Source organism: Canis lupus, chromosome 4, assembly GCF_003254725.2.
Source record: "Canis lupus dingo isolate Sandy chromosome 4, ASM325472v2, whole genome shotgun sequence".
NCBI classification, from domain to species: domain Eukaryota; kingdom Metazoa; phylum Chordata; class Mammalia; order Carnivora; family Canidae; genus Canis; species Canis lupus.
Window position 1 is genome coordinate 85,247,027 of NC_064246.1, and position 17,199 is coordinate 85,264,225.

Genomic DNA, 17,199 nt, shown 5'->3' on the forward strand with positions numbered 1-17,199 from the left:
ACTGTCAGAGGAAATACAACGTTTGGTCCTGCTGTAGAGACACTTATGGCATTAGTTCAAGTCTTTGAATCTGCTTTTTTCTTATTTAAGTGCTTTACAAGATAATTATTGAAAAAAATGGATGAAATAAGATGAAAGTTTTGATCTAAGCTGTGTCTGCCTAAAAATTACAATGATTCCTCAATTTCTACTTTTCATCCTCTCTTGCTTTTTCCTCTATTTCACCAAATTTTAATTATACTTTTCAGACTGCTCCATGTAGTTATTATTGTGCCCTCCTTTTTCTTAATGTTATCTAATTCACTGATAGGCATACAAAAATATTCTGTGTATATGAATTTTGCCACATAATGCATGTTATCATTCATGTGTTTGGTAATCTTCTCTTTCCATCTTCTCTAAAAGATTTTTTCAAAGTTCAAGTTGAATATTATCTTTGTAGTTTCATGTTTCTTTTTTTTTAAATTTATTTTTTATTGGTGTTCAATTTACTAACATACAGAATAACACCCAGTGCCCGTCACCCATTCACTCCCACGCCCCGCCCTCCTCCCCTTCTACACCCCTAGTTCGTTTCCCAGAGTTAGCAGTCTTTACGTTCTGTCTCCCTTTCTGATATTTCCCACACATTTCTTCTCCCTTCCCTTATATTCCCTTTCACTATTATTTATATTCCCCAAATGAATGAGAACATATAATGTTTGTCCTTCTCCGACTGACTTACTTCACTCAGCATAATACCCTGCAGTTCCATCCACGTTGAAGCAAATGGTGGGTATTTGTCATTTCTAATAGCTGAGTAATATTCCATTGTATACATAAACCACATCTTCTTTATCCATTCATCTTTCGTTGGACACTGAGGCTCCTTCCACAGGGATGTCCACTCTCACCACTGCTGTTCAACATAGTACTGGAAGTCCTAGCCTCAGCAATCAGACAACAAAAATACATGAAAGGCATTCAAATTGGCAAAAAAGAAGTCAAACTCTCCCTCTTCGCCGATGACATGATACTCTACATAGAAAACCCAAAAGTCTCCACCCCAAGATTGCTAGAACTCCTACAGCAATTTGGTAGCATGGCAGGATACAAAATCAATGCCCAGAAATCAGTGGCATTTCTATACACTAACAATGAGACTGAAGAAAGAGAAATTAAGGAGTCAATCCCATTTACAATTGCACCCAAAAGCATAAGATACCTAGGAATAAACCTAAACAAAGATGTAAAGGATCTATACCCTCAAAACTATAGAACACTTCTGAAAGAAATTGAGGAAGACACAAAGAGATGGAAAAATATTCCATGCTCATGGATTGGCAGAATTAATATTGTGAAAATGTCAATGTTACCCAGGGCAATATACACGTTTAATGCAATCCCTATCAAAATACCATGGACTTTCTTCAGAGAGTTAGAACAAATTATTTTAAGATTTGTGTGGAATCAGAAAAGACCCCGAATAGCCAGGGGAATTTTAAAAAAGAAAACCATATCTGGGGGCCTCACAATGCCAGATTTCAGGTTGTACTACAAAGCTGTGGTCATCAAGACAGTGTGGTACTGGCACAAAAGCAGACACATAGATCAGTGGAACAGAATAGAGAATCCAGAAATGGATCCTGAACTTTATGGGCAACTAATATTCGATAAAGGAGGAAAGACTATCCATTGGAAGAAAGACAGTCTCTTCAATAAATGGTGCTGGGAAAATTGGACATCCACGTGCAGAAGAATGACACTAGACCACTCTCTTGCACCAGACACAAAGATAAACTCAAAATGGATGAAAGATCTAAATGTGAGACAAGATTCCATCAAAATCCTAGAGAAGAACACAGGCAACACCCTTTTTGAACTCGGCCATAGTAACTTCTTGCAAGATACATCCACGAAGGCAAAAGAAACAAAAGCAAAAATGAACTATTGGGACTTCATCAAGATAAGAAGCTTTTGCACAGCAAAGGATACAGTCAACAAAACTCAAAGACAACCTACAGAATGGGAGAAGATATTTGCAAATGACATATCAGATAAAAGGCTAGTTTCCAAGATCTATAAAGAACTTATTAAACTCAACACCAAAGAAACAAACAATCCAATCATGAAATGGGCAAAAGACATGAACAGAAATCTCACAGAGGAAGACATAGACATGGCCAACATGCATATGAGAAAATGCTCTGCATCACTTGCCATCAGGGAAATACAAATCAAAACCACAATGAGATACCACCTCACACCAGCGAGAATGGGGCAAATTAACAAGGCAGGAAACAACAAATGTTGGAGAGGATGCGGAGAAAATGGAACCCTCTTACAGTGTTGGTGGGAATGTGAACTGGTGCAGCCACTCTGGAAAACTGTGTGGAGGTTCCTCAAACAGTTAAAAATAGACCTGCCCTACGACCCAGCAATTGCACTGTTGGGGATTTACCCCAAAGATACAAATGCAATGAAATGCCGGGACACCTGCACCCTGATGTTTATAGTAGCAATGGCCACGATAGCCAAACTGTGGTAGTTTCATGTTTCTAGGTGTGTTTCAGTCACAAATATCCTTCTTTGGATTATCTTTTCTATTTTGCATATTGGAGTAAGCAATTCACTAACTTCTCACTATAGAAAATATAGTAATTCTACATCCCTCTTAAATCTACTAGATCTGATAAAGTAGGAAGGCCTCATTCTAATTAATTCACTGTGAATGCACTGATAATTCCCATGGATATATATCTACCTATGCAATAAGTGTATCTCTATCTAGCCAAATAATTTTGCAACTAAAAGCCTCATGCTTTTTTAATCTCCATACTATTCAGTGTGTAAAAAGATCACCATACTTTTATTTAGCAATGATTTGAAATGGACCATAACATAAACATAAAAACTTATAGAAGTATTCTTTTAAAGTTTAAATTAATCCTATGAGAAAAAAAAAAGAAATATGTTTAATTATAACCATACTAGGTCTATTCCAAATAACCACATTTTTGGTTGTTTAGTGGATTATATTTATTGATTTTTGTCTTGATTATATCTTTGCCTTGCATTGACTGATAAAGTAAGAATCAGATTGTTCCTTGCCATTGGATTTTTAAAGTTTTGGAGCTCTGAGCCACAAAGCGCAATGAATAAGACATCCCAACCTATTGCAAATGCCATAGAAACAAACGCATGGACACTTTGTTTTCAAGAAGAAACAGGTTTCCGGAGCACCTGGGTGGTGACGCCAGTTAAGTATCGGACTGGACTATTGGTTTCTGCTCATATCATGATTTTGAGGTCTTGGGAGTGAGCCTCACATTGGGGTTCCACACCCAGCGTGGAGTCTGCTTAAGACTTTCTCTCCCTCTGTCCCTCCTCCCCATTGCTTGATCTCTCTCTCTCAAAAAAAAAAAAAAAAAAAAAAAAAAAGAAATATATATATATATATATATATATCTTTAAAAAAGAAGAAGAAATAGGTTTCTAATTCTACTAAAATATTTATAAAACCTGACCATTAAAAATAATCATAATAAATAAAAAATAAAATAAATAAAATAAATATAAAAAAGCCTGACCATTCGCTAGGAATTTTTATTATCCAAAAATTCAGGGACACCTCGGTGGCTCAGCAGTTGAGCATTTGCCTTCAGCTCAGGGAGTGATCGAGTCCCACATTGGGCTCCCTGCATGGAGCCTGCTTCTCCCTCTGCCTGTGTCTCTGCCTCTTCTCTCTCTGTATGTCATGAATAAATAAATACATCTTTAAAAAAATTCATTCAAGCCACTATTTTTATTCTGGGAAATAGTTCCGCTTCAACCAGGAGCTAAGAGAGGAGTCCACATTTAAATTCAATGAAATCTATCACTATATTTGAAATGACTTTTGTCAGAGGACTGCTTTGAGGCAACTTTGTTCTTACTATTTGTACAGAGGTATGGCCATGAAATGATAGATATCAGCTGAAACTACTTTGGATGTTAACTGTTTTTTAGACATATATTTCTATAATATAATTTAGTACATTAGTTGGAAATTGATAATCTATTGAAACATCTTGATGAGTTAAGCTATTCATATCCATAGACCATTGGCAAGTTTTCGTATGTGTGGGCATTTGGAAATACACCTACGTATTTGTTTGTATAAAATATATACATATTTTATATATAGTATGATATATAAATATACTTTATAATATAGTATAATATATAAATATACTTTGTATATATTACAGAGTATATGTGTATTTGTTATTTGAAATAAAAATGTCCCATTTATTCTTGCAGTCTTCAAATGACAGTAAGCAAACATGTAGTATTTGTTTGTATCGAAATCCTTGGAATTATAAATATTGAATGAGCATTACACTCTTCCACACAGAGAAATTTATAACAAGAAAACTTGTACATGGGTTCTATACTCCACAGAATGTCTACCATCCAAGAAAGATCTCTGACAAGACCACAAGACATGGCATAATAAGAAAAACTAACTGAAGAAACATTATTCAAATCCATACCATTTTTCTTATGTTTTGCCAAAATATTGTCATTTAAAAAACTTTTTTCGGAAATTAAAAATTAATAATAATATCAGTTACTATTCCAAGATTTGGCCACTTTTTGGCATTACTGAAATGACATTTGCAGTTATGAAACTACAGATATTGATTCCATTATTATCCTCCAATTCTGCATGAAAAATGAAAGGGCAATTTAACAATTCGACCAAGGTGAGATCATAAGGAGTCTCTTGTTACTATAAAGAGAAAGAAAGAAAAAAAAGAAAGAAGGAAAGAAGGAAAGAAGAAAGAAAGAAAGAAAGAAAGAAAGAAAGAAAGAAAGAAAGAAAGAAAGAAGGAAAGAAAGAAAAGAAAAGAAAAAAGAAAAAAAAGAAAAGAAAAGAAAAGAAAAGAAAAGAAAGAAAAGAAAAAGAAAAAAAAAGAAAAAGATAATTTTACAAGCTTCTTGAACTCCAAGAATTGATTCAGAGCAACTTGGCTGAATGCTGTTTTCAGTATCTTTCTACTTATGGTTGTGTAAGTCCTGAGGAAGAATATACCAGTGTGATTTAATGAAAAGTAGACGTGATTAATGAGAAACAATTAAAAAGTCCCAAATATGTAGAGCTGGCAGGAAAATGATTGATGAGAATGAGAACTATCTCCAGTAATGTGAAATATGTTAATATTAAAGAGGAAAAAGTATTTTATAAGTTAGAGAGAGCAATGATATGTAAAAGTAATTACTAGGAATAATAGGATGAAATTAAGAAACTAAAATTTAAAATGAAAATTGGAGTCAACTCATTGACAGTGAACTGCATTAGGATAGTGAGCAGTAATTAAAGAAAAGTAAGAGAAGCCCCAGTGGCTGGAGAAGTTAAAATTATACCAGAATAAGCCCTTCTAGAGGCACAGAAGAAATAGAGGATTTTGTATGAAAAGCATTTAAGTTTCTCAGCTCTGTGAGTTTTTGAATTAAGGCAAATGATGGAGGCACTCAGAGTTCTGGTAGCCAGAATTAATGAAATTATAATTAATGAAGTTATCGATTCATTTTCAGTGTTATAACAAATACTTAAAAAGATACGAGGACATTATATGCCACTAAATATCTGTTCATCTTCAGCCACCAAACTGGAACGCTCTATTAGACTATTTAAGTGCTAAAGATTTCAGGCCGCATATAGCATGGCGCTCCAGGACCTATAGAGTCCCACTGCCCGAGATCAAATCCACGTATGCCACTTATCGATTGTTGTTCCTGGGCAAGTTTAACTTTTCTGTGCCTTGATTCTCTCACTTGTAAATAGGAAAAAAATTAATAACTCGTGGAAGCGTTGTGATGATTAAATGAGTTAATATATGTTAATTGTTTAGGTTGCACTTAAGTGTCAGCTACTCATATTTTGGAAATAATTCAGAATTTTTCATCCTTTGAATGTAAACCATGTAATAGCACTTTTCTGTTCTCTAAATATCACTATATTTGAGGTTGAGGAAGAGCTATTAATCACCCACCATGTACTAGGAATTAGGCCAGATACCTGAAATATGAAGATGAATGAGATAATATTCTTTCTCTTAGAGAAAACGGAGTAGATGTGAAACATTATTATAATACAAGATGTCAAATGCTAATAGTATAGGTTTACTTAAATTGTTATGAGCTCACAGATAAGAGGGCCAATTTTTCAAAGATGAAAGAGGGTCAGGGATAACTTTGTGTGGGAAATTACTTTTAGGTCTGCATGGAGCAGTATGTAGCAGATACTAAGTAAAATAAATGGGAGACAAGGGCTTTTTATTTAACTACATTGTCCTTCAAGTGTGGAGATCAAGGCAAACAATTCTGAACATTAACATGAGGGAATATTATATTGGGGAATACATCATCTAACCAATAGAGCTGTGGCACCAATGACCTGAAATCCATGTCTTTTCCTTACCTTTATGGCCCATAGCTGCAGAGTGGAAATTTCTGAACACCCAACCTGGGGTCTCATCCTACAAGTGGCTGAATTAGAATGTAAATTGAATTCCCAACCATGCTGGGGTATTTTCTTCCCTGGGAATACTGAGGAAGTCACAGACTTTGGGACGGATGAGGAACAGATTATATTCCCTAAAGCCCTAAGACAGGTCAGCCCGGGCAAATTTCAGACTCTGTCTGCAGAATTGGGAGAGAATAAATTACTGTTGGGTCAAGCCACCTCGTTTGTGGTAATTTGTCGTGGGAGTCCTCAGTCACTGAACACGTGAACACAAAAACCTGATAAACCAATAGAAAAATATTAAGCAACCTTATTTCTGAATATCTACAGAGTCATTCTAAGCACCATTCCAGTAAAACAGAGCACACCACAAGTAGGATGATCCCAGGAATGTTTGGATGGCTTAAGGTTAGAGAAATAAATATCTTACACTGAACCATATTTAATTATCTTCTGTGTATGCCATACATTGTTGATGCCAGCAATTTCTTTTTTATAGTTGAGATTTGTCAATACATATCCATGTTGTATTTGCAGTCATTATGTGTTTCTGTTGTATTTAATTAGTGACTCTGATTGTCATGACTGTATCATAGTTAACATTGCTAGATAAAACTCAGGACACCTAATTAAATTCCAATTTCAATCAAATTGTAATTTCTTAACTAAGTATGTCCCATGCGATAACCGACACATTCTCTATCGAAAATAATTTCAGTTTACTAAATTTGGTAATACTAATCATAGCATTTGATAAATGTGAGCTGATATGGAAGTTTGTGTTTGTGACTCACAGAGCTTGAACCACAACTGAACTTGTCTAGAGAATTAAACCCAAGGCAAAATATGTGAAAATGCAAGAAAAAAGTTGATGGTGTTCCTGAAATATTTCTTCCCAAACATTAATATTATATTAGTAATCTCCAGTAGAATACCTTTGTCTCCTGCTTACCTATTAAACGCTAAACTGATAATCCATACTTACATTTTTCCAAAACTAGAAAGTTGAAGTAGTTCTGCAGTTTTGTTAAATGAAATAAACTATATTTAAATTATAAATTCTATGCCCTACACAATATATCTTGCTGAGGCAAAATTTATGGAGTAGATAATGGGTGAGCAGACCAAATTATCAAAGACTTCCCTTCCAAAGCCTCTTCAGATAGCTCTAAAAGGAAGAACTCTCCTCAATATTTTTATTTAGCTTGAGTGTTTTGATCACTGTTTAGTGTGAATGGTGTCAGAATAGAGTAAGAAAGACCTAAAAGAACAAACGGTTGGTATTTTAATATAGAACTGGAAAAAGATTCTTATTCTCATCAACAATACCCTCTATCAAGTTCCTAAGAATTGCCTCATGTGTGTGGAGTTATTTTGTATCCGTTTTTGTTTTGTTTTAAGGCAGGAAAAATGTACATTTTGTGCCTAGGTGGCTTAGTCATTTAAGCATCTGCCTTTTACTTAGGTCATGATCCTGGGGTCCTGGGATCAAGCTCCATATGGGGCTCAGGGGACCCTCTTCTCCCCCTCCCTCTCATGCTCTCTCTCTCTCTCAAATAAATAACTATGTTTTTTAAAAAACACAAAAAAATCTATCAACCAGACATTTCATGTTTTTGCTTTCAGTGGTAATTCAATGGCTTAGGAAATTTTATCCCTTTCTTTTTTTTAAGACTTATTTATTTATTTGATAGAGCATAAGTGGGGGTGAGGGGCAGAAGGAGAGGGAAAAGCAGACTCCCCACTGAGCAGGGAGCCCAATTCAGGCCTCCATCTCAGGACCCTGAGATCACGACCTAAGCTGAAGGCAGATACCTAGACTGAGCCACCCAGGCACCCCTCAAGCTTTTTCTTTAATCATTTTCCCTCCACTATCTCACCAAAAACAAGCTTTAGATGAATAGATTTCACCATTCCTGATATACTGTATTTGATATGCTATTTTTAGGTTAAAAAATATGGTAACTATAGAAAGTACAACCATAAGCAGAGTTCTAAATAAATTACTAGAACTAAATGATTACTAGGAAATTACTGGAGGATCAGTTTAAAATACGTGGTTACTCAGCCATTAGAAATGACAAATACCCTCCATTTGCTTCAAAGGGGATGGAACTGGAGGGTATTATGCTGAGTGAAGTAAGTCAGTCGGAGAAGGACAAACATTATATTTTCTCATTCATTTGGGGAATATAAATAATAGTGAAAGGGAATATAAGGGAAGGGAGAAGAAACGTGTGGGAAATATCAGAAAGGGAGACAGAACATGAAGACTCCTAACTCTGGGACATGAACTAGGGGTGGTGGAAGGGGAGGAGGGCAGGGGGTGGGGGTGAATGGGTGACGGGCACTGAGGGGGGCACTTGATGGGATGCACCCTGGGTGTTATTCTGTATGTAGGCAAATTGAACATCAATAAAAAAAAATTTATTATAAAAAAAATAATAAAAATAAATTTTAAAAAAAGGAAAAAAAAATAAAATACGTGGTGATGAGTATTTGGACAGCTTTGCCAAAATTGGAGAAGTAGCAAAAATGATAATCCTAATCTTAATCCAATATCTATATACTATTGTAGTTTTAATGCAAAATAAAGAGTTATAATACTTTATATGCTATCCATAATCCTACCATTCAAGAAAAAAATGGTATGATTTCTTCCCAGTTTTTCTATATTTGCAATTTAGCACCACAGATTTTCTACATAAGTTAAGTTGTTAAAATATTTTCATTTCCATTAATTTATTGGCTTCTAAATCACTGTCTCCACCTTAAGTAATCTTCTCATTCCTTAGTGGCTCTAGCCGGATCCCTGTCCATCCATCTGCCATCCATCTTGTAGTAAACAAGTCCTACAAAATGATTATCCCTGCCTTGGGATAGTTAAATATATAGTAGGTAATCATAAGCATGAAATCATGTGCCCACATAAACAGCCTGTACCTTAGCAGTAAGTAGGCTAGTGTTAAGATAAATGACATCTAAGTTGCCAAGGGACCTGCTAAGACAAACCAAGAGATTCCTGTCATATTGAATGCACAGCTTGGTAATAATATTTGATGGTGTGGAGGTGGCCAAAATTACCCCTACGTATTTCATTGAGAGTCACAAAGAGGTAAAAGCCTACAACAATGAATGCATGGAGATGACTTTTAAAATCCAGTGTGATGATGAAGAAAAGATGTTAAACATTACTAGTAAAAAAAAAAAAAAAAAAAAAACCTGTGTTTTGTTTTGTTTTGTTTTGTTTGGTGTTTTGTTTCATTTTTAAGGTCTCAAAAACTCAAGTCCAAAGAGAAGACCCTCAATCATTATAAAGTTTACCAGATGCAGGAGGTTGACTCTAAAAAAATTACGTTGATCTAAACATATGTTGTTTTCCATGAACAAAATACCTGGATTCTGATAGCTCGTGTTCCTCTGCACCTAGCAAGGATCTTATTCATCCACCCCATTCCTAATAGGCAGCAAGTGGGTACTGTTTCTAGAATAGGCTATTTAAATTTGGATGAGATTCACTGAATTAGTTAAAGACGGATTCTCATTCACTAATGTTAAGGAGAGAGAAATCAAGGAAAATGAAAGGGCAATTTATTTCTAGTTTAAGTTCCCTCAGAAGGAAATGACTCCTGATTGGTGGTCATAAGCTGCAGAACCAATCAATTCTTCTTTAAAATATATGCTTAAAACATATAGTCAATTATCATATATAAATGTGTATATATGATATATGTGGTCTACTTTGAAGAATTTGAGTCTTTAAGATTTTTTTACATTTTTACTTTTCCTTATAAAAACTTGTAAAATATTGCAATGGCCCAGTCTCATGCATGTCCCTGAGATGGATGAGAGGATCTAGGTTCTTAATATCTCATTTGGAAATTAAATGGTTGTTTTTCCTTCTATGCAATCTTCAGTCTCTGGGAAGGCCAATTTTCCAAGGCAATTCAGGAGAGATAAGGGGAATAATCATCAGGAGGATTGATCGTTCTGTTTATAAAATCCCATTAAGGACACTCTTTCTAATCAGCTTCTCCTTGGCTCTTAGAGTAAAGAAAATTATCTGAGTTTCTCCATGGGAAATAATCATTCTCTGATGCTGCCAAGAATGAATGCTTTAAGACTGAAGCGTGCTAGGGTAAAGTCAGTGGCAGAAATAGGTACGAAAAAATACTCGGTTTCTTCATGTAAATATTAATCAGGAAAGTATCAACGGATACTTCACCAGGCACTAAAAAGGCTGACATCTGGCTCCTTTGCATCAACATCACTATGAAATCTCTGACATTGTTAATCCTAAATTGGAGCTCATTTTAGGTCAGGGAGTCTACTCTATGCATCATGTCTAACACTTCACATTCAGTCATATGAAAAAGTACTTCCTCTTACAAACAACACCTAGCTGCTTACAGGCACCCCTATTTCTGATTTTATATCCTTATTATATCATTATTTTCATAGTATCTAGTATGTTTTATGACATTAAATATACAGTGATATTATTCTATTTACTATTTTATTTTCTATATTAGGCCATGTTGGAGCACCTGGTCTAATATAGAATATAAAATATTTAGACTGTCAGTAAAGTGTTGCATCATGGGTCAGCTTGGGTCATGGTCCCAGGGTCCTGAGATCAAGCCCCATGTGGGGCTCCCTGCCCAGCGGGGAGTCTGCTTCTCCCTCTCCCTCTGCCCCTCTCCTGCTTGTGTGCTCTTTCTCTTTCTTTCTCTCTCTCTCTCTCTCTCTCTCATAAATAAATAAAAAATATATATATTTTTTATTTTTATCCCTTTTGACAAACACTGAAGTGATGTTATTCATTATTCTAAGTTGAATTCATGACTCCTACTTATATTATCAATAGAAGAAAATTATATATTTCCTGGGTGATTTTAAAAGAATGAGACAAAAAAAAAAAAAAAGAGAGAGAAAAGAAAACACCTAGAAGGATTATGAGAAACTATTGATATGGACTCAAAGATAAAAAAATGGCATAAACAAAAAATAGATTATAATTTAAAGAACAAAATTGATCAAAACATCATAATATATTAAAGAATATGAAAACAAAACAAATGTATGAAATGGTATTATCAGCAAAACAGAAAATAAATACAATTAAAACAGTAAGCATAAGATTCAAAAGTCTGTATAAAATATTTTGCTAAGATCTAAGAAAATAATGTTGAATTGAAAAGTTTATTAGATTGTAAAATAAAATATCAAGTTTAAAATAAGCAAAATAAAACTAAGATGATGAATAATTAAAAATTCAATGATAGCACATAAGCTATTTAAATGCAAAACAAAAATATGTTTTTTTAATTAAAAATTATTAGTAAATATTTTTTAAGATTGCTAATGCAGACTAAAGAGAAGATGGAAGTTACTAGAAACTAAGAAAAGAGTCTCCAAAAGGCATTATTTTTTCGCCTATGGGAAATATGTTTTTGTTTCTAGTTATTGTCATATTTATAGCTGTGAAAAATTACAGTTGATTCAGACTTGACTTCTCATGATTTTTGCTTTAGATGTTATTGTGAAGACAAATTGCATAGCTTGTTGATAAATGATAATAGATTGACTGAAATCTATCCATGGATGTTATAAAAAAAATGCAGAAAAAGTGCTTGTTTGAAATGTAATGGCTGGTCATACTATTGGAAATCTTACATATCCCCCCCCCCTTTTTTTTTCCATACAGCCACTGAACTATGAAAAAAAGAAGTCATATACTCTCACCATAGAAGGAGCAAACACACATCTTGATTTTCGCTTTTCTCACTTGGGTCCTTTTAAAGATGCCACCATGCTGAAGATCATTGTTGGAGATGTGGATGAACCACCGCTCTTTTCCATGCCTTCCTATGTCATGGAAGTCTATGAAAATGCCAAGATCGGGACTGTTGTTGGCACAGTTTTGGCACAAGATCCTGACAGTGCTAATAGCTTAGTAAGGTATGAAATACTCTAATCTTGTAGACGTACAAAGATTTTTTACTGCCTCCCATAATACTTTAAAATGAATAAAATAAAATGTGAAATATTTTATTTCTATGTAATTTTCTACTAAGGTAATTAAATTATAATATTAATTAATTTTTTTCAGTAATGTAGTGGGTGGGTTTCTGTCAAATTTAGAATAAATGTAGCTATCTCCTTGAATGTGGTTGACTCTTGAACAACGTGGTCTTGAACTGCACAGGTCCACTTATAGATGATTTTTTCCTGATAATCCTATTGCAAATGCATTTTCTGTATGATTTTCTTCAGATCAGTTTCTTTTCCTTAGCTTACTTTATTGTAAGAATACAGTATCTAATACATATATGAACTATGTGTTAATCGACCATTTATGTTATTGGTAAGGCTTAGCATTTAAGTTTTGGGGAAGTCAAAAGTTACACGTGGATTTTCAACTGTGTGCAGGTGGAGGAGGTCAACACCTCTAAATCTTGGCTTTTCCAAGGGTCAATTGTATATTGTTGACCACACTGGTTACATTTTTCATTTCACTTAAAACACGTGAGCATAAGTGAATGGCAAAGTTACATAGAAATATTTAACTATAAACTCGAGAATTTTTAGTCCTTAGTGATAGGAAGCATAGCTAAAGTACGAAATAAGGACTTGGGAGTTATACCCATCTGTGTCTCCTGGTTCTGTCACAATAGTTTTGTGCATTTAGGCGATCATCTACCCTTATCTGTAAAGAAGATTAACATCTATCTCTCAGAGTTATTGTGAGACTGCATAAAACAATGTTCATGAAATGCTAAACAGAGTTGCTTGCACCTAGTAGTCACTAGTAAACTCTAATCTGTCCAAGACACCATTAAATGCTATTTAGAGAAATACTTACTCCCTGAAGGTGGGAAGACCAGGGCAGGAAATCTGGTGTCTTGATTTACAAGACTCTTTAGTTACCTTGTATTTATACCCTTGCATAATCCTAAGGTCTTAGATAGTTTGAAATCTATAGCAAATGTGTTTGCTTTTCTCCTGTCAAGTCCGTAGTCTCAGATGCTTCATTTATTATCTTTTTCAACAGGAACTATCATGGCAAATATTCTCCTTGATATCGATGTAATGTTTGTTTTTTTTTAATTTTTATTTATTTACTTATGATAGTCAGAGAGAGAGAGAGAGAGAGGCAGAGACACAGGCAGAGGGAGAAGCAGGCTCCATGCACCGGGAGCCTGATATGGGATTCGATCCCGGGTCTCCAGGATCACGCCCTGGGCCAAAGGCAGGCGCCAAACCGCTGCGCCACCCAGGGATCCCTCGATGTAATGTTTGTAAAGGGGTTCAATTTTCTTTCATATAAGGATTATTATTTCGGTCAAGAAAGAAATGCCACAGCACTCATGCATCTTCTGTGCACTACCGTATATACTCAGCAATCCTATTCCATCTTCGAGTACAACAACCTTGTCCATTGATAACCCCTCTGTCACACTGATAGCAAGGGTTAGGCATTGCCTGAAGCTGCAGGATAGGCAAACTATACAAAATAATATGCATAAACCCAGTATAGAAATTGATCTCTGATTAAGGAATGGAAACATAAGACAGTAAGCTTAGTTGTCAAATGAGGGAGAAGTGCATTATGCTTCATTATTCCATGGAATGTTGTATTTCAGCAATTTTTTTTGACACGTAATGATAAGTAAAATTCTTCTAACAACGTTAAAAACTCTAGCAGTGTAGAAGATATTTGTAAGTGTGGCAATCCTTTACCAAAAGGAGACAACACACTTTGAGAAAAATATTTCATGTTCTTAGTTTGATGGGAAGCTATTTGATAAACATTGGTAAGATTTCTTTTAAAAACTGAAATTTGATGTTAATGATGTATTCTATAATTTATTTTTATGAAATAACAAATTTCTGAAGAGGGTTAGAATGTATGTTCCAAAAAACTAGACTAAAGGGATGAAAAAATGGAGTCAGTGTTGTTCAATGTACCCTGACATGCACAAAATAACGCTCATTCCACAGTGAACAGGGTTCTTGCCCAAGAACAACCCCCTACACATACCATCTTGGCAATAACTCAAGACGTGTTTGGTTGTCACAACTGAGGGGGGAATACTGTCACTGGTGGGTAGAGGTCTGGGATGGTGCTAGAGCATCCTACAATTCACAAGAGTCCCCACAACAGAGAAGGAGCTGGTCTAAAATATCAGTAATGCTGAAAATGTGAAGTAGACCATACTGGATTGTCCATTGGACTGGAGGAGTAGTTATACTCATGGAAAGAAATTCCGAAAATATATTTTTGGGGATCACATACCAGTATGTGTGTTTTACATACGTGTGTAGCCATGTGGATGTTACAACATACACAGTTCATTTAATGAAATGAATTATTTATATATAATTAATTCCCCCATGATATTATCAATTGCCTCAATAATGGCTCCATATTATTAGAAGCTTTTATTTTATTTTTTTTAAGATTTTATTTATTTATTCATGAGAGGCATAGAGAGAGAGAGGCAGAGACCCAGGCAGAGGGAGAAGCAGGCTCCATGCAGGGAGCCCGACAACGTGGGACTCGATCCTGGGTTTCCAGGATCATTCCCTGGGACGAAGGCTGACACTCAACCGCTGAGCCACCCGGGCTGCCCTATTAGACGCTTTTAATTGAACACCTGCTCTGTGACATACATTCTCCCAGTTTCTGATGCGAAGATGATTGACATATTGTCTCCAAATGCTAATATTGAGACGTACAAATCCATCAGCATACACATCATACATTATCCTTTTTGTTTTGTTTTGGTTAGAAAACTAAAATGAATCCTTCCAAAGCTGCCTTAAAATAATTAGACTCCATAGCTGCTGTTTGGGGGCATAATTTACATAATATTTATTCTTGATTTTAATAAAAATGTGTCATTCACATAGGCCTCTAGGTGTAAACAGTGAATAAAAAATAGAAAACATTAACAAACACAAAAGCAGGCTATACCTCCACCTTTCTCAGGGACCAAATGTTTGTACTAATTAAGGAAACGTACTTTGAAAAGATGTACCTTGCAATGTGCCCTGAAATGCAATTAACTCCAAGTTTGTAGAATTGATAATGAAAGGGAGTTTGAGTCTTACAGGCATCTGTGCAAAGCTTCCTGACTTCAGTCTTTGTGTTTCAATTTTCTAAACTATTAGTAAGATTCTTCAGATTTCTGAGAGCATACCACGTCTAGCTTTGTCTCTTTTAACTCAAAACAAGGATGTGCAATTTGCAGCAACATAATCATCACCTTGTATTTTTAAAATAAAATCAGAACCAGGCTATTTACTAGCAGAGGAAAAAAAAAAAAAACTTGATTTAAAAAGGTTGTACTCACTTTCCGATGCATCACAAATAGAATTCAGGAAATCTCCTACGTAGCTACAGAGAGACAAGCAATCCTATGCTGGACGCGAGAAGCCAGAGAGCTTTCTAGAAATGTGACCTTACATCATGTGACTATTAAAAAGTAGCGGACACAACATCCGAGAATGTAAAGGGACCTCAAGATGATGGAGGCAAAACAAAAAAAAAAAAAAAAAAAGAAAAAAGAAAAAAGATGATGGAGGCAGCCGGTTCTTGGAAAGATGCAGATATCTTAGACCGAGGAAACCGAGTGACCCCCACAGCCAACTAGTCAGAGAGGATGGGGAAGGGCCTGGCCACTTTACCATGCTGCAGGAAAGGCATGAAGACTCCTGTAGATTTTTTTTTTTTCCATTTGGGGGCTCAAGTATACCTAAAAGCCTAGGGTGTGGTGGCATCCACCCCAAATCACAGTCCTGACCCCAGGAGAAGAACTTATTTCCTGGGTGGGCACACATAGCTCCTTTAGCCCTGGAATGAATACATGAGGCCTGGCTTAGGGAGGCTTTGCTAGTCTACTGACTGGAGACTAAAGGCCCACATAGTTTTCATGTAACTTTTTCAAAGAAATAATAAATGCTTCACATGGTTCCAGAGCATTCTATTTTTTTTTTAAGATTTTAATTTATTTATGAGAGACACAGAAAGAGAGGCAGAGACACAGGCAGAGGGAGAAGCAGGCTCCCTGCGGGGATCCCAATGTGAGACTCGATCCCAGGACCCCGGGGTCACGCCCTGAGCCAGAGGCAGATGCTCAACCACTGAGCCACCCAGGGGCCCCGGTTCCATGGCATTCTAGAACTCAGGAGTATCTTAGTCACTTGCAGGCATGGATAACAAAGGGAAGCATATTTTTTTTGCATGGAGATTTTACTTCTTTAGATGTTTTTGTTTTTTTTTTTTCTTTTTTTCGATCAGGATCTTGGTTCAGGAAGTTTAAAAGCTTTCTAAAACATCTGTGTGCTACATGTGTTGCCCATTTTATTAAGCACAATACAATCAAGTGGCAAATGGTTCTTGTGTTTTCGTTTGTTTTGTTTTTGTTTTTGTTTTTTGTTTTTCAGAAAGATTATTTTCTGGCTATATGGATTGTGGAGTATTTTCCATCCTCAAAATAAGCTAAGGGAACCTTAAATCTTTTAATGAATCTAAGCTATACTCCAGGTGTGTGACTTTTTATTAAATTTAAGATGAGGCCACGTCGCTGTAATATCCCACGGCGGGTGTATTGATTAAGCTTTATCCCATCTATTGATCATAGTCAGTAAAACTTATAAAAGCTGCAGTTTAGAAGGCAAAAATCTCAAATAAATTTGCTTTG

The 17,199-nt window shown here is 35.5% G+C and overlaps 1 protein-coding gene across 8 annotated transcripts in view; it reads left to right on the top strand.

Moving 5' to 3' along the window:
• Positions 1 to 17,199, top strand: part of CDH18 (cadherin 18) — a 953,252-nt gene that overhangs the window by 863,498 nt on the left and 72,555 nt on the right. For all 8 annotated transcript variants that reach the window (XM_049109418.1, XM_049109419.1, XM_049109420.1 and 5 more), the window contains one exon: positions 12,198 to 12,451. In XM_049109418.1, the coding sequence (XP_048965375.1) occupies positions 12,198 to 12,451 (254 nt within the window). The remainder of the gene's footprint in view (positions 1 to 12,197; positions 12,452 to 17,199) is intronic.